Genomic DNA, 25,761 nt, shown 5'->3' on the forward strand with positions numbered 1-25,761 from the left:
TACATTGCAGATATTTAACAGACAATCATATCAGTCAAAAATATCAAATTCACAGTTTTTGCTACAAAACCGACTTAATAAGAGGTTTTAAAAATTGGTTCAATTTGACTCAGCATTCCATGACGTATTGTAATGATGGGGCGGTGGGTCAGATGCAGGTGCAACGATTTAATAAAACCAAGAACGGGACACTAACATAAGGTAGAACTCCAATACACAAGAATAATACCAAATGGTGAGTGAACATGGGAGAGTGACAAATAAAGGGGAGGAAATTATGAAGGTAATGTGAATCAGGTGTGAATTATAATGAGTAACAGGTGCGCGTAATGATGAATCCCAGGACCGGTGGTTAGTACTCTGGCAACGTCGTACGCCGGAGGGGAGGAGCAGACGTGACAGTACCCCCTCCCCTCTAACGTGCGGCTCCAGCCGCAGGGCGACGCCGACCAGGGGGACAACCCCGAGGACGAGGAGCGGGTTGGTCCGGTTGGAGAAGGTGTAAATCACGTATGATGTTTGGGTTCAGAATGTCCTCCACTGGAACCCAACACCGCTCCTCTGGGCCATACTTTGCCCAGTCCACCAGAAACTGGAGCAGACCCCAATAACGTCAGGAGTCCAGTAAGGATCTGACAGCGTACCCCGGGCCCCCCTCGATGTCCAGGAGGTGTGGGGGACAGCATCAGCTAGGGGACCAGGAACAACTGGCCTGAGAAGGGAGACATGTTAAGAGGGTGAGATACGGTAGTGACTGGGTAACTGTATCCTGTATGTCACCCTCCGGAGAACCTTGAATGGCCCCACAAACTGGGGGATCAGTTTCTTGCAGGGCAGGCAGAGTGGGAGGTTCCTGGTAGAGAGCCAGACGCGATCCCCAGGATGGAACACAGGGGTCTCACTGCGGTGACGGTCTGCCTGTTCCTTCTGACAATGGACGGGAAGCCAAGGTCACCGAGGCACGGGAAGCGGCAAGAGCTTCCCTGCTGGAGCATTCCGGGGGGACTTCCCTGCTGGAGCATCCCGGGGGGACTTGGTTTGAGCACACACGGAACAGGAGTTGACATACCGTGTAACATACTGCACCATGGTGGGCCACCAGTGTTTCTCAGTGAGGGAATGGATGGTGCGAGAAATACCTGGATATCCAGCGACAACAGCTGTGTGCCCAGTTCAGCAGCCGATCCCTTATCCCTGTGGGAACGTAGATAAACGTGGTAGGACAATATCTGGGTGCAGGCTCCCTCTCTATAGTCTGGCGAATGTCCATATCTATGTTCCAAACCACTGGACCCACGACTCAGGAGGATGGGATTATGGGTGCCCTCTGGACAGGACCCTCTCCAAATTGTAGATACGATCTACCTCAAACACAAAAAGGTAGCATGGGATCTGTGTTTCAGCAAAGGGGCAGAGGTGAAACGCCCCTTGAGGAGACGAAAGGCCTCGTCAGCTGCTGGAGGCCAACCCAACCTTGAGGAGGGAGGTGAGAGGGCAGTGACGGCACTGAAGTTCCTGATGAAGCGGCGGTAAAAGTTGGCAAACCCCAAAAACCATTGTAACCTCTTGGTGGTTGGGACTGGCCATGACCTTACCGCATCTACCTTCTTGTCCTACATCCTCACTCCCTGTGGGCTGATTTGGTAGCCCAAGGAGGAGACAGCCTTCTGGTGGAATTGGCACTTCTCCACCTTGACAAACAGATGTTTAGCCAAGAGGCATTCCAGGACTGATCAAACGTGAGTGATGTGATCTTCCAGGTTGGTCGAGAAGATTAGGATGGCATCGGTGTAAACAGTCACCTGACGTCCTACCGTGTCTCTAAACACCTCATTTACAAATGCCTGGAACATTGACGGAGCATTGGCTAAGCCAAAGGGCATAACAAACAAACTTTTTCGCCTACAAAAATATTATTTTTGTAAAAAAGGAACATTTGCTATCAAACTGGGAGTCTCCTGAGTGAAATCATCTGAAGTTCTTCAAAGGTAAATGATTTAATTTGGTTGCTTTTCTTATTTTCGTGAAAATGTTGCCTGCTGCCATCAGAGCCTAGCATAGCATTATGCCATGATAAACTTACACAAATGCTTGTCTAGCGTTGGCTGTAACGCATATTTTGAAAATCTGAGACGACAGTGTTGTTTGATACTAGCCATCCCGGATCCGGGATCGTGAATACAGCGTCTAGCTCATTACCATAATGCAACGTTAACTATTCATGAAAATCGCAAATGAAATGAAATAAATATGCTAGCTCTCAAGCTTAGCCTTTTGTTAACAACACTGTCATCTCAGATTTTCAAAATATGCTTTTCAACCATAGCAAAACAAGCATTTGTGTAACAGTATTGATAGCTAGCGTAGCATTTAGCGTAGCATTGAGCGGGCAACATTTTCACAAAAACAAGAAAAGCATTCAAATAAAATCATTTACCTTTGAAGAACTTCGGATGTTTTCAATGAGGAGACTCAGTTAGATAGCAAATGTTCAGTTTTTCCAAAAATATTCTTTGTGTAGGAGAAATCGCTCCGTTTTGTACATCACGTTTGGCTACCAAAAAAAACCGAAAATTCAGGCATCAAACGCCAAACTTTTTTCCAAATTAACTCCATAATATCGACTGAAACATGGCAAACGTCGTTTAGAATCAATCCTCAAGGTGTTTTTCACATATCTCTTCGATGATATATCGTTCGTGGAAGTCTGCTTTCTCCTCTGAATCCCATGGAAAAATGCTTGCAGCTGAAGATTACGCACCAATTTCAACAAAGGACACCGGGCGGACACCTGGTAAATGTAGTCTCTTATGGCCAATCTTCCAATGATATGCCTACAAATACGTCACAATGCTGCAGAGACCTTGGGGAAACGGCAGAAAGTGTAGGCATTCACAGCCATATAAGGAGACAATGGAAAACAGCGCCTCAAAAATTTTGCTCACTTCCGGCTTGAAGTTTCATCTTGGTTTCGCCTGTAGCATCAGTTCTGGGGCACTCACAGACAATATCTTTGCAGATTTGGAAACGTCAGAGTGTTTTCTTTCCAAAGCTGTCAATTATATGCATAGTCGAGCATCTTTCCGTGACAAAAATATTGCGCTTAAAACGGGCACGTTTTTTTATCCAATAATGAAATAGCGCCACCATAGTTTCAAGAGGTTAACAAAAGGCTAAGCTTGTGTTTGAATATATTTATTTTCATGAATAGGAAAAGTTGCGTTATGGTAATGCGCTTGAGGCCATGATTACGCTCCCGGATACGGGATTGCTAGTCGCTATTAACAATGAAGATCTGTGAAGTCATTTGGATTTTTACAAAATATCTTCAAAAGACAGGGCCCTGAAAAAGGGACATTTCTTATTTTGCTGAGTTTATATTTTATGCTACAAATTTTTTATTTATTTCCTCCATACATAATCTTTCCAGATCCTGGATGTCCTTTGTTTGCACTCATGGAGTACACTCTTCAATTCAAACCACAGGTTGTCATTGGTGTTAAAGTCCGGAGACTGAGATAACTATTTCAAATTGTTGACTTTGTGGTCAATTAACTATTTCTTTTTGGATTTTGATTAGCGCTTTTGATTAGCGCTTATTGTCTTGCTGGAAGATCCACTTGCAGGCAAGTGTCAGCCTCCTGGCAGAGGCAACAAACTTTTGGGCAAAAATGTCCTTATACTTGATAAAGTTCATGATGCCGTTGACCTAAAGCAGGGGTGCCCATCCCTTTTCCTGGAGATCTACCGTCCTGTGGGTTTTCAGTCCAACACTAATGTAACACAACTGATTCTACTAATTAGCTGCTCAGCAAGACCTTAACTAGCTGAATCAGATACGCTAAATTGGGGTTGGATTGAAAACATAAAGGACAGTAGATCTCCAGGAAGAGGGTTGGGCAGTCTTGACCTAAAGGATAAGTTTGTGTTTGTACAACCAAATCTAAATGTTTTATGTAAATGGAATGTTATACAATGGTCCAGAGACTTTAAAAATCCTCATCCTCATTGTGCTGCTCAAGCTTTTCCCCAATTTTTTAAAGATTTCACTAGGCAAGTCAGTTAAGAACAAATTCTTATTTTCAATGACGGCCTAGGAACAGTGGGTTAACTGCCTGTTCAGGGGCAGAACGACAGATTTGTACCGTGTCAGCTCGGGGATTTGAACTTGCAACCTTTTGGTTACTAGTCCAGCGCTCTAACCACTAGGCTAACCTGCTGCCCCATCCAGCTGTTCCATTCTCTACGTAGCCTGCAACTAGAATGGACAGAGAGGTATCGCTCAAGTCACAACAGAATGGTATATAACGTTGCAGATCAAGTTTGGAATGACACAATTTCATGTGTATACCATCTAAAGACCTGAATTACATTACTGAAATCAAAACAAAAAATATATATATATTTGTCACATGCGCAGGTGTAGACCTTGCAGTGAAATGCTTACTACAAGCCCTTAACCAACAAAGCAACAACAAAAAAACAAAAAAATAAGAAGAAGTTAAAGTAACAAATAATTAAAGAGCAGCAGTAAAATAACAATAGCAAGGCAATATACATGGGGTACCGGTGCAGAGTCAATGTGCGGGGGCACTGGTAAGTTGAGGTAATTGAGGTAATAAGTACATGTAGGTAGAGTTATTCAAGTGACTTTGCATAGATAATAACAGAGAGTAGCAATGCAAATAGTCTGGGTTTCCATTTGATTAGACGTTCAGGAGTCTTATGGCTTGGGAGTAGAAGCTGTTTAGAAGCCTATTGGACCACTTGCCATGCAGGTAGCAGAGAGATCAGTCTATGACTAGGATGGCTGGAGTCTTTTGACAATTGTATGGGCCTTCTTCTGACACTGCCTGGTATAGAGGTCCTGGATGGCAGGAAGCTTGGCCCCAGTGATGTACTGGGGCGTACGCACTACACTCTGTAGTGCCTTCTGGTCGGAGGTCAAGCAGTTGCCATACCAGGCAGTGATGCAACCAGTCAGGATGCTCTCAATGGTGCAGCTGTGAACGGTTTGAGGATCTGATACCCATGCCAAATCTTTTCAGTCTCCTGAGGGGGAATAGGTTTTGTTGTGTCCTCTTCATGACTGTCTTGGTGTGCTTGGACCATGTTAGTTTGTTGGTGATGTGGACACCAAGGAGCTTGAAGCTCTCAACATGCTCCACTACAGCCCCGTTGATGAGAATGGGGGCATGCTCGGTCCTCCTTTTCCTGTAGTCCACAATCATCTCCTTTGTCTTGATCACGTTGAAGGAGAGGTTGTGGTCCTGGCACCACACGGCAAGGTCTCTGACCTCCTACCTATAGACTATCTCATCGTTGTCGGTGATCAGGCCTACCACTGTGTCATCGGCAAACGTAATGATGGTGTGTGCTCAGCCCTCTCCTGTACTCCCTGTTCACCCATGACTGCGTGGCCATGCACACCTCCAACTCAATCATCAAGTTTGCAGACGACACAACAGTAGTGGGCCTGATCACCAATGATGACACAGCCTACAAGGAGGAGGTGAAGGCACTCGGAGTGTGATGTCAGGAAAACAACCTCTCACTCAGCGTTAAAAAAACAAAGGAGATGATCGTGGACTTCAGGAAACAGCAGAAGGAGCACCTCCCTATCCACATCGAAGGGACAGCAGTGGAGAAGGTGGAAAGTTGGGCGTACACATCACAGACAAACTGAAATGGTCCACCCACACAGACAGTGTGGTGAAGAAGGCGCAATAGCGCCTCTTCAACCTCAGGAGGCTGAAGAAATTTACCTTGTCACTCAAAACCCTGACCAACTTTTACAGATGCACAATCGAGAGCATCCTGTAGGGGCTGCATCACTGCCTGGTATGGCAACTGCACCGCCCTCAACCACAAGGCTCTCCAGAGGGTGGTGCGGTCTGCACAACGCATCACCGGGGGCAAACTACCTGCCCTACATGACACCTACAGCACCCGATGTCACAGGAAGGCCAAACATGATTTTTTTTAAATGGAAGAGCCCCTGTACAGTACATGCTGCACAATGAAGATGAAGTTTCTCAGACACAAGTAAAATTGAGAAAAAAGTGTCTGGACCTTTCTATAATATGCCATTTATATCAAAAATGTAGATATGGGTGTAAAAAAGCTCAATTCTCCTTTAACAACAGCCCCAGGACCAGTGGAAGCAAATTAGCCTCATAACATCACAAATCTACCATCATATTTTACCATAGGTATGAGGTACTTCTGCATATGCTTCTGTTTTTCAACACCAAACCCACCAGTGGTGTGCATGGGCAAAGAGCTGTATTTTCATGTTATCTGACCATACAGTAGCACCGCCTGCAGTTTGATAAGCGGCATTGACACTTTGATTGGAACCGGTGCGATGGTCAGATGACATGCAAATAGAGCTCTTTGGCCAAGCACACCAGTGGTGCAGAAAAGTACCTCATACTTACAGTACTTGTTAAACAATATATATTTTTTAGAATACAACATAGCTCAGTATTTGATTTGGATTTTATAGTATTCTTTCCTAATCTTTATCAAGGGTGCCAATTATTATGGACCCCGCTGTATGTGTGGATGAGACTTTGGTGTATGGCCGTGGGAATGTTTGTTTGTTGAATGGGTAGAAATGTCATTGTTTGAGCTGCGGCGATGCTGTAATTGTGTGAAACAGATCAAATTGAAACATTGAATGAGCAGCTGTTAAGTCTGGACATTCTTTGATGCTTTCTGTAGCAGTTCTCGGCTGAGGAACATACTGTAGATGTACAGCGTGTCTTTCAAGCACTGCGCTCATGTACATATCCCTGCCTGGCCCCCTTTAGCTGTTTGATCTAGCTCCACATAGCTAGGGCTTATAGTAGCATTACAGGTCCGTTGCCAATAGAAAATAGCCTCCTCAATAAAACTATTCAGGGGATGCAAGACAGGCAAAAACACACAACTTTCTTTCAAGCTATTCCCACTGAGCAAAAGCTTGTTACTAAGTACAAGTACAAAAATACGTACGTAATATTACTAAAAAATGAATGACTAATTTAGTTAAAAGGAAACAACGGTCAGTGTATTATTATTATTTTTTTGCCGAGCATACTACCATATTTTCCTACACAATAAGACATATAAAATACATTGCATAATCTCAAGTCTACAAAAAATATTACTGGAATACCTACAGTGGAATACAAACAATACTATGTTATGTATAGTGTGTTGTGCAGCCAGCAGGGTATAAGCAACTGAAGCATGGCGGAGAACTTAAACACAGCACGGGAGCCTGCTGGCTTGGTTACAAATCTCCCTGATCATTACTGTCTTAGACAAAAACTTTGCTTTGAAAGGGCAAATATGTGAATCCATTAACACTTGCAGGTTGTGACAAAATAGCTCCCTACACCTGGTTGCTGTTGGTCAATAACGAAAACTAATATAAATGGTCAACAATTACCCTTAAATAAGCTGTAGCTCTACAGTACTAAAGATCCTGTTTCAATTTCATCCAAAACATACATTTAAAAAATATATTTGAAGGTAAAAAAATTGGAGACAAACCTTGGTGGCATAGATAGAAGACAATGGGGATCAATTTAACATTGAACGGTTTTGGTTTATTACACTGGTTTAAATTTTGGTTTGTTGTCAATATTCAGTCTGACTCAGAAGCAGTAGAATAGGTGATTATGGTTTATAAGCACGAGCTGTCTCTCATGTTCTGGTGTGCCAACAAAGCGTGATAAAGCGCTGAAGTGGCTCCAGACCCTGAAGGGATATTCCCTCATAAATAAACAAGCCAGCCTGCCTCCCAATGGGCCTTTCACATCTGCATGTAAGCTGTGCACACAGCGCTGCTGACTCTCCCCTCATTTAAATGCATCATTGATTGCCATTTGTAAGCCATTAATCCACGTAAATGGATTTTGAAATGACGGCCATTCAGAAGAAAAAAAAGGCAACATGCAATTTAATACAGTAATCCTTTCAGAGACGAGACAGAGAAATGCAGGCTTTAAGTAGTAGCCCATAAAACTGAGCTTAGTAAATGGGAAAAGAATGGGAGCACTGCTAAAGTGATATGCAATAAACCTCCCAGAGAGAAAAACACAGGGAAAGACATGCATTAGGGACGACTTACTTCATCTGATCCTGAACCGAAGATAAGCAGGTCAAAGGGGATCGCAGCCACCATGTCTATAAGGAACCAGCCTTTGAAGTATTGAATGGCAATCTTCCCTGGCTGGCTGACCACTTCCTCGTTCAGATTCACATAGGTGGTTCGGAAGTTGATAACAATGTCAACGATGAACATGATGTCCACCATGAAATCCACCACGTTCAGGGGATTGCAGGAGTATCCACACTCGCGCCTCATTTGCTCCTCGCGGTCATTGAGTAGGAAAGCAGCAGAGTAGGGAGTAAGAATGGCTGTGTAGATGACCAGCAGCAGGATGAGCCAGTCCCACATAGCTTTGAAGGGACTGTAGTGGAGGATGGTGAATCTGTCCATGCGTGGAGTCTGGAGCTTGTATTCTGGAAGGACATCAGCGCCAAGTGACAGTACCTGTAGTAGCAGAGAGAGAAGTGGCAACCACTAAGAGCACTAGAACAGCAACCACGAAGACAGCAACCACTAAGAGCACTAGAACAGCAACCACAAAGACAGCAACCACTAAGAGCACTAATTAACTAGGCTTCTGATAGAAATAAAGTTTTACTCTGTAGATATGAGTGTCAAACCTTTGTCGGAATGGCAAAATATTAATCTGACAGTTTAACCAGAGTCTGCTTTTAACTCACTTGACTCAGTTAACCCGAGAGTAAATGATGCACAGTCCTCTACTCTCAATTGACAGACATGACAATTGCCTCTGTCTTGGGATGTGAATCATGTGACTTCCAATATAGATGTGTTCCACAGGATCACTGCCTTACCGTCTCACATTCTGGCAGTAAGTGGTAGTAAATTAATATATGATACGATAGTATTGAAGGAGGATAATCAGGTAACGTATCCTAGCCGTACATCTTTTGAAAAGACTACTTTGTGCCCTTTTTTAGACATTTGTAGTGCTCGATTCATAACAATGGTATAGATACAACAGACAGTGTCCAACGTTCAACAGCTTGGTTAACATTTCTGTAAGCTTTTCTCCATGGTTGGACTCTATGGCTTATTATGGTTATTCAAGCAATGTTGTAATCTAATAGCCAGTGAGTACGTGGCTTTCCTCTCCTCTGGATCCTAATGAGCTCTGACAATTATGGATTCTTAATTGCATCCCGACAGCTACTGATGTGAAAAACCCGTTGAATGGCCAACTCAAGGTACAGCAACACAGAAATGGAGAGTTCAGTAGGATGATGGCTGTATTTATGAGTCAGAATGGCTTGTCCCTTCTATAGATTGTCATTGTCAGGAGTGCTTGGTTTTCACCTGTCAAAGGAAAGCTTGGTTTTCTATCCTACAGACTGTGCTGAGGTTTGTCACTGACATTAATGAGACGACAGTCACTGTACAGCGGTTAGTTGTCCTAGGCACAAGCAGAAGAGTTTCTGCTACACACTACACTGCTGGTCTTGTTTTTCCACAGAGCACAAACCTCAATTCATTGAGGATGCCCAAGCAGCCATTAGCGCCCAAAAATAATCATATGTGTCAGGCATTCATTAGGTACATGTCTTATTTTCTGCATGATGTAACAGGAAAGTTGTACGAAAAAGAAAAAAAAATATTTTTTAATGTGATTATACCAACAAATGTTACAACAGTCAAATGTGCTTTCCATACAAATGGCGTCAACTGTCTCACCTGTGTGACTTTTTCAGTGACGTTGTGCGTTCTGTCCTTGACCTTGGGTGCTATGATAGTGTTTTCTGACGATGGAGGAGATTGTGCCTTATTTTCGTTATTCCGCTCTGCGAAGTTGAGCGCAATCAGCGGGATCTTGTTGATGGTGCTGTACTTGTTGATGTTGGACTCCGAGGTGGAGCCCAGCAAACTGGACTTGAAATGATTGAACGGACCTGGAACGTGAAGACAACCCAAAGGAATTGACTATAGAGAGAGAGGTGGTAATACAGTATAGCACAGCTCCAGTAAAGAGCATGCAGTAGTATTCATGGGAAGCTGACAGAGATGACCCCCCCCCCCACAATAAAGCAAAATGGCTATCTTTCATGCAGGTGTTGGGTGGGGATGGCAATATGAGCAATCAGTTGAGGAAGCAGGCTTTCATTCAAGAGGTGTTGATCAATCATCAAAAGACATTTAAAATAAGCTGACATGACAAAAACGTTACCACACCTAAATGTCTAAGTCACAACACATTCTCAAGTGCAGCACTTCCATTGAGAGTAGAATTTCAGGGCGAAATAATCATAATTGAGGGCAATTGTCTTGATTAGGATACATGCTTCAAACAGTCCAGTGCACATCAAGCATGGTCAGAGAACACATCGTTACCTCGGATATAGCGACCATTGTCTAAAAGCAGCATTATACAGGTGAGAGGAAGAGAGAAATACATAGTACTGTGGATGCAGATAATGCTGACGTAAATCTATGATAGCATACTATCATACACAATTATTGAGCAAGGAGCATTCTCTATTCACATAGATGACAATAGCTATGTCCCCCATTCTAAATCTAGGTACCACAAGGCTTTCATTAGACATTTCATTATCCTACTTTACCTTCACTTGCGTGTCGGTCCCTGAACATGCTCTTGGAGTTGCTGAAGCCTTCTATGTCGTGGACGGAGGACGCTCGCCTCATGCTGCTCCCGCTGATGCTGCCTCTGGAGATGGTGTGTGCCAGGCAGGTGGTGGATTGGTGCGCCTCCGTCTGGTACAGCCTTTCCCAGGGGTACTGCTTGGGAGAGGAGTGGCTCAGGGGTCCAGGTCCATGCAAACTGGCCTGGGAGGAGTGGTGGCTGGAGCTGATGAGGGCCCGTGTGTCTTTGGCATTGGTGGGGCTGCAGTTTTCCTTGGTCGGAGGCGACTGGAAATTGGTCAGAGCCACCGAGGAGGAGGGTGAGTCCACCATGACGGCATCTGGGTCCTCTTGTGGAAGAGACTGTTTGTTGGAGACCAGACTCAAGGCAGCCTGGCGGAATCGGAAGAATCGTCCCTTTCCTAAACAACAGAAGATGTTGGACGTGTTTATTCCTGCAGTAAACAATCAACTGAAGAAGTGACACAAAAGTATGATTTTAGACTTCAAAACAAAAGGTCAAGGATCTAAATCACAAGCAATGGCAACAACTCTTCAGTCAATTCAATCACATTTTCAATTAATGCAAATCTCATTACCGTTCTTTGAGTTGGAAGGTGCACTTTCATTTCTCTGACTGTGTGGAAATCTATAATTAGATTACCTTATATGTGTTCATGATCAAACAGGGGAAGGAACGCAGGAGAATCAACCTTTTCATCCAATGGCATTCAGTGGTACGTGACTGAATCACCTTGGTTGTCATTACCCCTCAGTGCATAGTGTGCATACTGCAGTTATGCCTATCATATATGTAGTGTTCTGTCTTCTTTGATGATTCATTAATTCATCTTTGATCAACTTTGTACACCGCAGGGTATCATTATCCATCATACCGCATTCAAGGGTATACTGTAAGTCGAAACACTTAATTTAACTGAGAGAGTTGGTGTGTCCTGTCCAGTATCCCATCTCATGTGTGCCCACTGTCCAGTAACATCTTCAGAGAGGACACACAGGCACAATAAAGACGCCACCTTGGGAGGGAACTTAGCAATGGAAGAAGGGTTGAAAGTGAGCCCCAGGCTCACTCATGAATATGAGGCAGCCATCGTTCAGCACCCTCCATACATAATGTTACTGCCATCTGTTTCCATTCTCCGGGCCACATGCACTGATGTTACAACAACCCTAACACACAATAAAGCCATCATACTCAACAGGGCTCCTGGACAGGCCTCTGAAATAGCCCCTAATGGCAGGAGGTCTGCAATTTACATAGTGATACATGCCTCAGTGTCTATATTGTAGGTGTCTCCATTTACAATCATATTAGATGCCTGAGGGAAGTAGGCGGAAGAGGGAAGACTTCTGAAGTTCTGCTTGTTTCGACTGCCCCTAAAAACCAACTAATCTCTTTGAAAAGGGCCTACAGTTGAAGTCGGAAGTTTACATACACCTTAGCCAAGTACATTTAAAATGTCAGAATAATAGTAGAGAGAATGATTTATTTGAGCTTTACTTTATTTCATCACATTCCCAGTGGGTCAGAAGTTTACATACACTCAATTAGTATTTGGTAGCATTGCCTTTAAATTGTTTAACTTGGGTCAAACGTTTCGGGTAGCCTTCCACAAGCTTCCCACAATACGTTGGGTGAATATTGGCCCATTCCTCCTGACAGAGCTGGTGTAACTGAGTCAGGTTTGTAGGCCTCCTTGCACTCACACACTTTTTCAGTTCTGCCCACAAATGTTCTATGGGATTGAGGTCAGGGCTTTGTGATGGCCACTCCAATACCTTGACTTTGTTGTCCTTAAGCCATTTTGCCAGAACTTTGGAAGTATGCTTGGGGTCATTGTCCATTTGGAAGACCCATTTGCGACCAAGCTTTATCTTCCTGACTGATGTCTTGAGATGTTGCGTCAATATATTCACATAATTTTCCTCCCTCATGATGCCATCTATTTTGTGAAGTGCACCAGTCCCACCTGCAGCAAAGCACTCCCACAACATGATGCTGCCACCCCCGTGCATCACGGTTGGGATGGTGTTCTTTGGCTTTGCCATCTAGAAATACAATTCTAGGTCGCAAAGCTAAAAGGGGAGAAGATGATTGGATCCTGAAAAAGTGGCCACAATAACTGGTGAGTAGTGGGGGGGCAGGTCAGAGTTTGGGAAACCCATTCTAATTCTATGTATGTATTATTTGTAGTGTTGTAAACTAAGCCAGAGTCAATATCTTCAGTCCTAACTAAAATAAAATTTTCTGGCTGTGTCATTTGAACTTTGGAGAATTATTTATGACACATTGAACTTATCTAATTTGAACAATTCTAGGTGGCAAAGTTAAAAGGGGAGAAGATACGGAGAAAAAAGAAGGATTGGATCCTGAAAAAGTGGCCACAATAACTGGTGAGTAGGTTTTGTTCATCGGTATTCAGCCCCTATGCTATGAGACTCAAAATTGAGCCGGCTCAATTCAGCTGCATCCTGCATCCTGTTTCCATTGATCATCCTTGAGACATTCCTACAAATTAATTGGAATCCAGCTGTGTTAAATTCAATTGATTGGACATGATTTGGAAAGGCACACACCTGTCAATATAAGGTCCCACAGTTGACACTGTATGTCAGAGCAAAAACCAAGTGATGAAGTCGAAGGAATTGTCTGTAGAGCTCTGAGACAGGATTGTGTTGAGGCACAGATCTGGGGAAGGGTACAGCATTGAAGGTCCCCAACAACACAGTGGCCTCCATCATTCTTAAATGGAAGAAGTTTGGAACCACCAGACTCTTCCTAGAGCTGGCCTTCTGGCCAAACTGAGCAATTGAGGGAGAAGGGCCTTGGTTAGGGAGGTGACCAAGAACTCGATGGTCACTCTAATATAGCTCCAGAGTTCCTCTGTGGAGATAGGAGAACCTTACAGAAGGCAGTACGCCACCAATGGGGCCTTTATGGTAGTGGCCAGACGGAATCCACTCCTCAGTAAATTACACAAGACAGCCCGCTTGGAGTTTGCCAAAAGGCACCCAAAGACTCTGAGATCATGAGAAACAAGATGCTTTGGTCTGATGAAACCAAGATTGATCTCTTTGGCCTGAATGCCAAACGTCATGTCTGGAGAGAAACCTGGCTCCATCCCTACGGTGAAGCATAGTGGTGGCAGCATCATGCTGTGGGGATGTTTTTCAGCGGCAGCGACTGTGAGACTAGTCAGGTTTGAGGGAAAGATGAATGGAGCAAAGTACAGAGAGATCCTCGATGAAAACCTGCTCCAGAACCCTCAGGACCTCAGACTGGGGTGAAGGTTCAACTTCCAAAAAAACGATTTAATACATTTTAGAATAAGGCTGTAACGTAATAAAATGTGTAAAAAGTCAAGGGGTCTGAATACTTTCCGAATTCACTGTATATTTTGAGAATCATTATCACTATCATTGCTAGCATAGCTGACATTAGCTAGCTAGCTACCAACTAGCTAGCTGGCTAACATTACCCTACCTCAATAAAACTTGGATTTGGCTTGGAAACACGATAACATTTCAAAAGAAGTCAAATAATTAGTAAGAAAACCATTTGTCATGATTGTGATGTCACCAGGTTGACTTTAGATGCAGAATAACTTTAGCTAGCCAACTAAGATTGAGGGGACCACTAATATTTTAGCTAGCTAACATTAGCATTGCCGGTTATTTTTGACCAATTTTGCCTGTAACAGTAATGGCAACATTACCATCTCTCTAAAGTAAATTTGACGACGTCATAATATGGCAAATTTGTAATAATTACTTGCATACTTTGGCAATGCCATCGTATTTCCATGCCACTCTAAGTTAGTGTCAACCAAGGTGCAAACCATGTCTAGGTCACAAATAAATATTGGATGCAGCTATTGTGGTACTAGCTAACTCATATCTGGCTGCAACAGTGTACTAACTAGCAGCAACAAACATCAAACCAACCCAGGGCCATAGCAACTGCCTGAAGCTAATCCAATCTGGATCCAGTTAGTCTACATCTGTAAAGAATAGAATTAGCTTCCAAAGGATATTACGTTCTTTCTCAAGCCATGCTAATGATTGAAGGATGATGACAATCGTTGACCCTGTTGTTCTGTTAGACAAAGATGCACAGCTGGGTGCCAGACTGATCCCCTGGTTCCCATAAACAGATGCCGGGACCTACCAGATGGAGCAAAGGTGGGTATCATAACATGTCCAGCAATGTCATTGCAATGGTTTAGTGACCTTAAAATCATTTCATTCACCGTTCACTTGCGATTTTCACAGCTTGTCAGGCAAGATCTCAGAATAAAAGTGTTATGCGACACAAGTACCCTTGTGACACCTCCTCCGTTGTTGCCAGTCTCCCTCTGCAACAGAGTTCACAGGCTCATCATTTGTACAAATACAGAAAGTAACCCTCTTCATTACTTTGATGCATTTGATAACCCAATTGTGAAACAAAATTGATGTAAACTGATATTATTCTTAGATGCGTATAATGTCAAACCATTTACAAGCCTCACCTCCAGCCTCACCTCTTCCCTGCTCACCAATGGTTGTAGATGGGGAGAACAGAATTAGGGAAGGTTTAGTCTGACTTGTTCAAAGGTCATCATATGTAATATCTGACACACATGTACTATCTTAACTGCCATTGGTACTGTAATAGAACAGTGATTATGTGTGTATGTGTTCATATAAACATGTATGGAGCCAGCACATGGGGACTTGCAAGGGGGTGTGATGAAGTCCAGACTGATAGACATAGGCTTGATACTGTCTGAATGGCGGGAGACCTGGCACTCGGCATAATCATTTTACTAGACACAACTTTTAGCTGTATTGTCTTTTTAAAATAATTGAATTGAATGGTATCAGTCAATATGTGGAGGGAGAAACCCTGTGTATTCTGCACCAGGATCAGGGAACTCCTGTTGTATAAGGGACATCACACAGGAAGGTATATGACCACTCTGACATGTTTGACAAGGTAGCCCCATTACCACCAGATAAAATGTCAATAGGCACAGTATCTGTATCGGCTGGGAATAACAATGAAATGTACATGTTGTTATATTAGCAGAACACTGCTTCTACAGTATGGTATCATGTAAAGAGTTGTTCATTCTACATGGACCTGGCACTACATTTGAAAGTTATCAAAACACTTAGCTTACAATAAGCAGGAAATCAGGAATCCTTCAACTAGAATTAAAGAAAACATGGGAATTTTGGGAAAATTACTGTAATTTTGCAACCATACCCCTACAAATAGCTTTTTTGGTAGTAGCCTAGCCCAGCTATGCCCCTGTAAGATGTATAGTACTGGTTAAAGACATGCTCTGGAACTTTGGTGACTACTAAGTATCTATGAGCAGAATTACTGTCTTACCTCAATTAACCACAAAATAACTAGTTTAGAAGCAACTTCTTTGCTGGAAGCTGTCACTATATTTTCCCCCACGTGGGCCATCCACCGAGCAATTCGATTTCAGCCAATGAGCTTCAGCCCCTCGCTATATGAGTGACACCTAGCATGATGTGCCCACAGCAGAGCGAGAGAGGGAAAAATGACATGTGATATAGTACACAATTTACAGGGATCACTTTTGGCTTGTGAGTGCAACTTTCAGAACTTCTGGCTAAAAAGTATAGAAATATACCAGAGAATCTCTTTAATATCATGGATCATACAGATCATGATGATGAGATCAAATGGACTCATTGCTGCTTCCACACCGATCTCGACAAACCATTTCTGTATGGACCGCGCTTTGTGCACGGGGGCATTGTCATGCTGATACAGGAAGGGGCCTTCCCCAAACTGTTGCCACAAAGTTGGAAGTACAGAATCATCTTCATTGGAACTAAGGGGCCTATGTCACGCCCTGACCATAGAGAGCCCTCGGGGTTCTCTATGGTGTAATAGGTCAGAGTCTACTCACGCTGCGCCTTGGTCTGCTCATTTCTACAACGAACGTGACAGAATATCCCACCACTACAGGACCAAGCAGCGTGCCCTGGAGGAAAAGCGACGACGCCGGGCTCCACGGCCACAGAAACCCCAAGATTTTTTTTGGGGGGGGGGGGGGGGGCACAAGGGGCAGTCGGTCGAGCCGAGGAGAGAGCCAGAGACCGCCGGGGAGTTGATGGAGCAGTGTGAGGAGGGATATTGGAGAGAGATGTTGGTTAGGTGTATTCTACAGCGCATTTGCCCTGAAGAGAGCCTTCTCATCCTGTGCCGGCTCCCCACACTCGCCCAGAAGAGCGTGTCATCAGTCCGGTGAAACCTGTGCCGGCTCAACGCACCAGGCCTCCAGTGCGCCTACCCAGCCCGGTACGTCCTGTGCCGGTTCCCCGCACTCGCCCTGAAGAGCGTGTCATCAGTCCGGTGAAACCTGTGTCGGCTCCACGCACCAGGCCTCCGGTGCACCTCCCCAGTCCGGTACGTCCTGTGCCGGCTCCCCGTACTCCCCCTGAATTGTGTGTTACCAGCCCTGAGTCTCCAGCAATGGTCTACAGTCCGGAACGTCCAGTGATGGTCCACGGCCTGGAGCTTCCAGCGACGGTTCACAGTCCAGAGCCTCCAGTGACGGTCCACGGCACAGAGCTTCCTGCGCCGGTGCCATTGCTGGAGCCTTCCTCTGCGCCGGTGCCCAGTCTAGGCACGGAGTCCCGCTCCATGGCCGGAGCCTTCCTCTGCGCCGGTGCTCAGTCCAGGCACTGCGTTCAGCCCGGCTTCATGGCCGGATCTGCAGTCTGAGCGGGTGCTACGTCCCGCACCGGAGCCGCCACCGACGCTAGCTGCCCACCCTAACCCCACCCCATATAGGTTCAGGTTTTGCGATCGGAGTCACGCCCTGTCACGCCCTGACCATAGAGAGCACTCGGGGACCTCTATGGTGTAATAGGGCAGAGCGTGACTAGTTAATTAATTATTTTAGTTCTATGTTGGTGTGTGAGTATGGTTCCCAATTGGAGGCAGCTGAATATAGTGACCTCTAATTGGGGATCATACTTAGTGTGTCCCTTTTTGCACCTGCGTTGTGGGATATTGTTTTTGTTTAGTGCTATGTGCGCTACGAACTGCACGTTTGTTTATTCTTTGTTTGAAGTTTCACCTCAATAAATATGTGGAACTCTACTCACACTGCGCCTTGGTCCGCTCATTTCTACAACGAAGGTGACAGCCTAGCACGAAACATGAAGAAAAGACCCAGACCACTTTTTCTCCTCCACCAAACTCTACAGTTGGCACTATGCATTGGGGCAGGTAACGTTCTCCTGGCATCCACCATACACAGATTTGTCCGTCGGACTGCCAGATGCGTGATTCATCACTCCAGAGAACGCGTTTCCACTGCTCCAGAGTCCAATGGTGGCGAGCTTTAGCCACTCCAGTCGACTCTTGGCATTGTGCATGGTGATCTTAGGCTTGTGTGCGGTCCTGTTCTGTGAACTTGTGTGGCCTACCACTCCGCGGCCGTTGTTGCTCCTAGATGTTTCCATTTCACAATAACAGCACTTACAGTTGACCTGGGCAGCTCCAGCAGGATAGAAAGTTGATGAACTGACTTGTTAGAAAGGTGGCTTCCTATGACGATGCCTTGTTAAAAGTCACTGAGCTCTTCAGTATGGGCTATTCTACTGCCAATGTTTGTCTATGGAGATTACATGGCTGTGTGTTTGATTTTATACACCTGTCAGCAATGGGTGTGGCTGAAATAGCCGAATACACTAATTTGAAGGGGTGACCACATACTTTTGGCCATGTACTGTATGTCATGTAATAGATTGGCATCATCACTCTTATGGTCTGTAAGGAAGATGTCTCTCTGGGTTCTGCCCTGTGGATTAACAAGTAGGTAGGTGACAAGGTTGATGGATCCAGCAGTTTACAAACAATAGGTCTAACCCATCATTGAGTGTACCTGTTGGGCCAAACATGTTGTTCGTAAATGGCTGGAACCATCTCCCCAGATGGCCATCTACCTGCTTGGGTTTCCACACCGACAATTTGCAGTTGTACACATTACAATACAGTGTAGCCTTTTGTCAGCTGATGCTCCGTCAGTTTTAAACAACAGATGTCTCTAATTGAGGTTATGTGATGGCTCATCAGTGATTCTATATAAGCGGCAGCAGCATAGAGTTTACTTGATTCATCTATGTCTTCAGCATTGCATGGGCTGATGACAACTCTGAGGAGAAATTGAGGATGATGCTGAGATTGCTAGTGGTTTTTAAATTGATTGATCATATCACAGAAATGACAAATCCACTAACACAATCATGGCCAAATCTTCTGTAGGGTTCACATGAGCAAAGTACTAGGTTTGAGAATAGAATCAGAATATTGATCCTGAATATCTAGTTGTTTACATGATGGTAAACCAGGTGCACAGCTTTATGTGCAAATTCCCACTCTTATTTTTCATAAAGTTTTGAAAGGCTCTGCATTTATCTGGCTCCAGGTCATCTATAAGTCTTTGCTAGGTAAAGCTCCGCCTTATCTCAGCTCACTGATCATCATGGCAGCACCCACCCGTAGCACGCGCTCCAGCAGGTATATTTCACTGGTCATCCCCAAAGCCAACTCCTCCATTGGCCGCCTTTCCTTCCAGTTCTCTGCTACCAATGACTGGAACGAATTGCAAAAATCACTGAAGCTGGAGTCTTATATCTCCCTCACTAACTTTAAGCATCAGGTGTCAGAGCAGCTTACCGATCATTGCACCTGTACACAGCCCATCTGTAAATAGTCCACGCAACTCCCTCATCCCCATATTGTTATTTATTTTTTTGCTCCTTTGCACCCCAGTATCTCTACTTGCACATTCATCTTCTGCACATCTATCTCTCCAGTGTTTAATTGCTAAATTGTAATTATTTTGCCACTATGGCCTATTTATTGTCTTACCTCCCTGATCTTACTACATTTGCACACACTGTATATAGATTTTTCTATTGTGTTATTGACTGTACGTTTGTTTATCCCATGTGTAACTCTGTGTTGTTTGTGTCGCACTGCTTTGCCTTATCTTGGCCAGGTCGCAGTTGTAAATGAGAACTTGTTGTCAATTGGCCTACCTGGTTAAATAAAGGTAAAAAAATGTATATATATATATATTTTATTTTAATTTTTTTTGACAGTCCTCTAATCGTAATCGCCCCTCTTTCACCCCAGCTGCCACACTAACCCTGATTCAGATGACCATCTTGATTATGGAGACATAATTTATAGATCGGCAGGTAAGAGTGCTCTCGAGCGGCTAGATGTTCTTTACCATTCAGCCATCAGATATTCCACCAATGTCCCTTATAGGACACATCACTGCACTCCATACTCCTCTGTAAACTGGTCATCTCCTTATACCCGTCGCAAGACACACTGGTTGATGCTTATTTATAAAACCCTCTTAGGCCTCACTCCCCCTTATCTGAGATATCTACTGCAGCCCTCATTCTCCACATACGACACCCGTTCTGCCAGTCACATTCTGTTAAAGGTCCACAAAGCACACACATCCCTGGGTCGCTCCTCTTTTCAGTTCGCTGCAGCTAGCGACTGGAACGAGCACTCAAACTGGACAGTTTTATCTCAATCTCTTCATTCAAAGACTCAATCATGGACACTTACTGACAGCTGTGGCTGCTTTGTGTGATGTATTGTTGTCTCTACCTTCTTACCCTTTGTGCTGTTGTCTGTGCCCAATAATGTTTGTACCATGTTTTGTGCTGCTACCATGTTGTGTTGCGACCATGTTCTTGTTATGTTGTGTTGCTACCATGATGTGTTGTCATGTGTTGCTACCTTGTTATATTGTTGTCTTTGGTCTCTCTTTATGTAGTGTTGTCCCTCTTGTTGTGATGTGTGTCTTGTCCTGTAGTTATATTGCAGGAGGCCTTTTGCCTTTTGGTAGGCCTTCATTGTGAATAAGAATTTGTACTTAACTGATTTGCCTAGTTAAATAAAGGTCAAATAAAACATTAAATAAATGTAACACTTTGGTGTATGCTAAAGACATTTTGTTTATGCTCTCTTTCCACAGGAGGTGGACAACAGCAGTCATGAACCCCCAGTCCCGCATCCACCACACCTTGACCTTCCTGTGGGCTTCCTGGGGCCTGGCAAATCCCCTTTCCATAATGGAGTGACAATCATCAAGTTAGAAGGACATTATGTAAAGATGTATAAATGTAAATACTATTCAAAGAGACAAAGTACATTTTTTCATAAAACAATCAGTGGACTTTATGTATAACAAATGCAGTCACATACACAGTGCTTTCGGAATGTATTCAGACCTCTTGACTTTTTCTACATTTGGTTTCGTTACAGACTTTTTCTAAAATGGAATAAATAAAAATAAATAAATCTACACATAATACCCCATAATGACAAAGCAGGTTTTTAGAATTTTTTGCACAAAACGGAAAAACCTTATTTACATAAGTATTCAGACCCTTTGCTGTGAGACTCGAAATTGAGCTCAGGTGCATCCTATTTCCTTTGATCATCCTTGAGATGTTTCTACAACTTGATTGGAGTCCACCTGTGGTAAATTCAATTGATTGGACATGATTTGGAAAGGCACACACCTGTCAATATAAGGTCCCACAGTTGACAGTGCATGTCAGAGCAAAAACCAAACCATGAGGTCGAAGAAATTGTCTGTAGCTTGCAGAGACAGGATTGTGTCGAGGCACAGATCTGGGGAAGGGTACCAAAACATTGCAGCATTGTAGGTCCCAAATAACACAGTGGCCTCAATCATTCTTAAATGGAAGAAGTTTGGAACCACCAGACTTTTCCTAGAGCTGGCCTCCTGGCCAAACTGAGCAATTGAGGGAGAAGGGCCTTGGTTAGGAAGGTGATCAAGAACCCGATGGTCATTCTGACAGAGCTCCAAAATTCCTCTGTGGAGATGGGAGTACCTTCCAGAAGGACAACCATTTCTGCAGCACATTTCTGCAGCACCAATCAGGCCTTTATGGTAGAGTGGCCAGACAGTAGCCACTCCTCCGTAAAAGGCACATGAAAGCTCACTTGGAGTTTGCCAAAAGGCACATAAAGGACTCTCAAACCATGAGAAACAATATTCTCTGGTGTGATGAAACCGAGATTGAACTCTTTGGCCTGCATACCAAGCGTCAGGTCTGGAGGAAATCTGGCACCATCGCTACGGTGAAGCATGGTGGTGGCATTATCATGCTGTGGAGATGTTTTTCAGCCGCAGGGACTGGGAGACTAGTCAGGATCGAGGGAAAGATGAACTGAGCAAAGTACAGAGAGATCCTGAAAACTTCAGCCGTGGTGTAAAGTCAAGGCGTTTCAAAACTTTCCGAATGCACTGTACTGTATGTCAACATGGGCTTTCATAAGACACCGAGACTTTTATAAAGCTACGGCTGCAGGAAACTCTCACATTATAATGTCCCAAATGAAAAGGATTTACACACATTTGTAAAGACCAATCTTATATGATTATGGCCTAATTCCTATAAGGAAGCACACAACACATGTGATTCTTATACAATTCCCGTGTTTCTCACATATGTGACAATATACACTGTCAGACATATAGTTCTGTATAATGCTTGTGTATGAATGTGGTGTACTTCATATAAAACACTTATCTGATTCATAGAGACCCTTTCAAAGGTTCCATACGTTGTACGTACATTTTTCATACATTATTCATTATCCATACATTATTCATGCTATCGAATATCCCTGCATTACAGTGGGTAGGAGTTAGGTTGAGAAGTTATGCATTTTATAGTAAACGAGGCCTGTGATATTTCCATTGACATTTTGCCATGCTGACTGCAAATGCACACCCTGCTGTGTCATCATCTGCTCTCGCTTTTTTCTCATTTGATGACCCTAAGCGCAGAGCTTCTACTCCAGCCCTCGCTGCTCGAATCATCTGTGGACCACACGTCCTCTCCCTCGGCTAGTCTAATGACGAGCAACACATTGTATAAGTTGATTTTCAACATGGGAAGCTAACTACTAATAGACTTGTGATTTTTTTGATTTCATATGTACATTTTAAGTAATAGAAAGTACTGGTACCGCTAATCCTGTAGCTTTATCAGATTAATATTTGCATTAGGTACATACTGTAGCTACTATGTGAAGTATTTTCTTTTTTGATTAATCTATTTTTATAAGCTAGCTTGCAATAGCCAGAGCCATGTATTTCATGTTTCTAAATACAGTATTGCTAGGGGGCTGGCCCAAGTGGACCAAGCTTGCAGAGTGTCATGGCCTCCTGCTTCACGTGCTCCGGCACATGTTTAGTTTCAACTGGGACTGCTTGGTAGGAATGGTCACTTGCAGATAGAAGCTTTTGATTTATGAATGGTAGGGCAGAGACCACTTGATCCTCGCTGAGCCTTCTGAATTATTGGATTTATGTGCCTGTTTTAGTGTATTACTCAAAATACAATGTTCCCAGTTCTGTTTGGAGAACACAGTTCCTGTGTGTTTTGTGGAAACGTCAAAAGAGCAGAATATTTGAGAAGCAAGAAGAATGGGAATTGAATTTTGAATGTGCTTTTAGATTCAGCCCCATTAATTTACAGTATTTATTTCCTTTGGGAAAGAAGGGCATGCGGCTGCCTCTCTGCTTTATACCATTAAGCCTTCTACGGGTCATTTACTCAAAACACATACATTTTTCATTTCATACAGCAGCTATTAATCCGTCACAATAACTCAGTATGAAATTACAATTAAATGGTTCAAAGAGGAAGACATAATGAGAGGAAAGCTCTTTGGTTGCACCCAGTGAATCTAGTTGACAATAGAATCCTAAGTTAAAATAATTGATTGTATTTTATGTGAATCTATACCACTGTAATTTTCCCACAGATAGCATAGCGGAAAGATACATTTTCATACGGTGCAATGCATCTCTTTTCCTGGTAATGTGCAGCTGTTCTATTTGCTCAGGTCTTGGTGACATCTTGGAAAAAATCCTGAAAGTGGGTTCTGTGTGCAGACTTTGTGAAGGAGGGATTATGCTCTCACTTGCACGTACTATTGTGCTAGTTGCTATGATACCTGGAGATCGTACAGTATGTATGGGATCATAATTAGCTCCCCATGGTCCCTAAAATCAATTTGCAAGGAAAGCATATTTGTATGATGCCAATAACATCGGGCCTATGCATTTATGTCCATAAAATGGATAAAGCATAAGTGTGCCTGTGGTGTCTGTCTACTGATCTGTCACACCACCTGCGTATCTGTCCCTTCCTTCTGTGGCACTTTTTCCCTTCAGTGAAGACCTCTAGTACGGAAGAAGTGATCAGCTCTGATTAGTCATGTTAAAAACACACACACACATACGTATACACATGCGCACACCCACATGCACATACGGACGCACACACACACACACACTAGGGTTGCAAAATTCCAGGACCTTTCAATAAATTCCCTTTCTTTTTCCAGAAAACCAGGGTATTTATTGAAAGTTCACAGAATTTTTGCAACCTGACACACGACACACACAGAGGAAACACAACCCCCACCGCCTTGGGTGCAGTGTTCAGGATTCATGCTGAACCAAGCGGAGGGCTCTGCCTTGCTCAGTGAGAGGAGATGCTCGGAAACCTTCAATCAGGAGCAAGCAGAGATGTCTTGTTGACATTTACACCCTCTGACACACAGCAGTGGAGGAGATGGTAAAGAGACACAGCTCCCAGTTCAAACACCACTGCTCTGTTATCTCTATTTAAAAATAAGAGCAGAGATGGAAATATTCCACATTCGTGGAGGCCAAATAAATGGTGAAATAAAATGGCCATGCAAAAGCTCTCCTGCCGCTAAAAAGTGCATCTGTGCTAATTTATCCTATGGAAGCAGCTGGTCAATAGATAAAACCCATTTATCTATTCGTTTGAGCTTTCTACTCAGTTTCCTTGCGAAAAGAAACACAATCTAGCGATCTGTCTTTCAGATGTTAAAAGAACTGTCCAGTGAAAATATCACTTTTAAAAGTTCATATTCTGTTAACTCATACACAAATTATGTTGTATATTCCCTAAATAGGGAAAATGGCACTTCACACCTTGCAGAAAATAGTCACTGTCAAATTCGCCAAAGTTCCAAAACATCTCTTTAATCTGTTTGAAAATGACACCAAGCTCTAAACCCTTTGTTTTCATTCGACTGGGATTGCTTGGTATTTGTGGCCAAAGCATTTACTTGCTTTGGTTTAAAAAAATGCTTGCTATTTCCTCATAGAACATGATGTCATGTTAGCTCATTGGCTGAGCTGGCCAATCAGCGGTCTACTCGCATTCATATCTTTATGACTGGCATACACATACATGGCCCACACTGTTCTATTGTTGGGGTAAGCCCACACCATTCCAACACAGAAAAGCAGCTTTTTAATATATTTAAATACTTTTTTTTCTGGAAGGAAAACTATTTCACTCATATTATTATTAATTATTGGTAATATAATTAATTAAACACTGGACAGTTACTTTAAGCTTTGTTCCAACTTGCTTAATTAGCCTCTTGCAGATGTAGACGAGGATGAGCATGAATAATCGCAATTAGTGGAATCCTTCTATTGAAGAGGAGTGTGTCTTTGGGAACGGGTAGGAAGTCAATTAGGGCTTCCTATGGGATGGGCTCCTTGATCTAGCTGCAGTCCTACATCATTACATAGGGTTGCGTCCTAAATGGCACCCCGTTCCCTATGTAGTGCACTACCTTTGAGTAGTGCACTACGTAGGGAATAGAGAGCCATTTGATGCACATCCCTTCTGTATTGGGAAGAGTCAAAACAACTGTAATATTTCATATCCACATTACCAGTATACCGAGCAGTGCAGTGCATAGGGTAAAATACTCACCGGAATCAGTTCTTTCCGGGGATGTGTGGTTCAGTTTCTCTGTCGAGTCGCTGCTTCCTTCCTCAAGGACGTAATCAAAGTTTAGGATGAACAGCATCACTACGCCTTCCTCGTTCTTCACCGGGATTATGTGAGTGTAGCACTGGAAGTCTGACCCTGGAAGA

The 25,761-nt window shown here is 43.5% G+C and overlaps 1 protein-coding gene across 1 annotated transcript in view; it reads right to left on the reverse strand.

The window, feature by feature from the left end:
* LOC109904192 (potassium voltage-gated channel subfamily H member 7-like) overlaps positions 1-25,761 on the reverse strand; it is a 95,764-nt gene that overhangs the window by 41,927 nt on the left and 28,076 nt on the right. The window contains exons 3-6 of the mRNA XM_031802086.1: positions 25,598-25,753; positions 10,684-11,124; positions 9,797-10,011; positions 8,123-8,548 (exon numbers count right to left, since the gene is read on the reverse strand). Of these exons, the coding sequence (XP_031657946.1) occupies positions 8,123-8,548; positions 9,797-10,011; positions 10,684-11,124; positions 25,598-25,753 (1,238 nt within the window). The remainder of the gene's footprint in view (positions 1-8,122; positions 8,549-9,796; positions 10,012-10,683; positions 11,125-25,597; positions 25,754-25,761) is intronic.

The sequence above is a fragment of the Oncorhynchus kisutch genome, linkage group LG2 (assembly GCF_002021735.2).
Source record: "Oncorhynchus kisutch isolate 150728-3 linkage group LG2, Okis_V2, whole genome shotgun sequence".
Taxonomy (NCBI): Eukaryota; Metazoa; Chordata; class Actinopteri; order Salmoniformes; family Salmonidae; genus Oncorhynchus; species Oncorhynchus kisutch.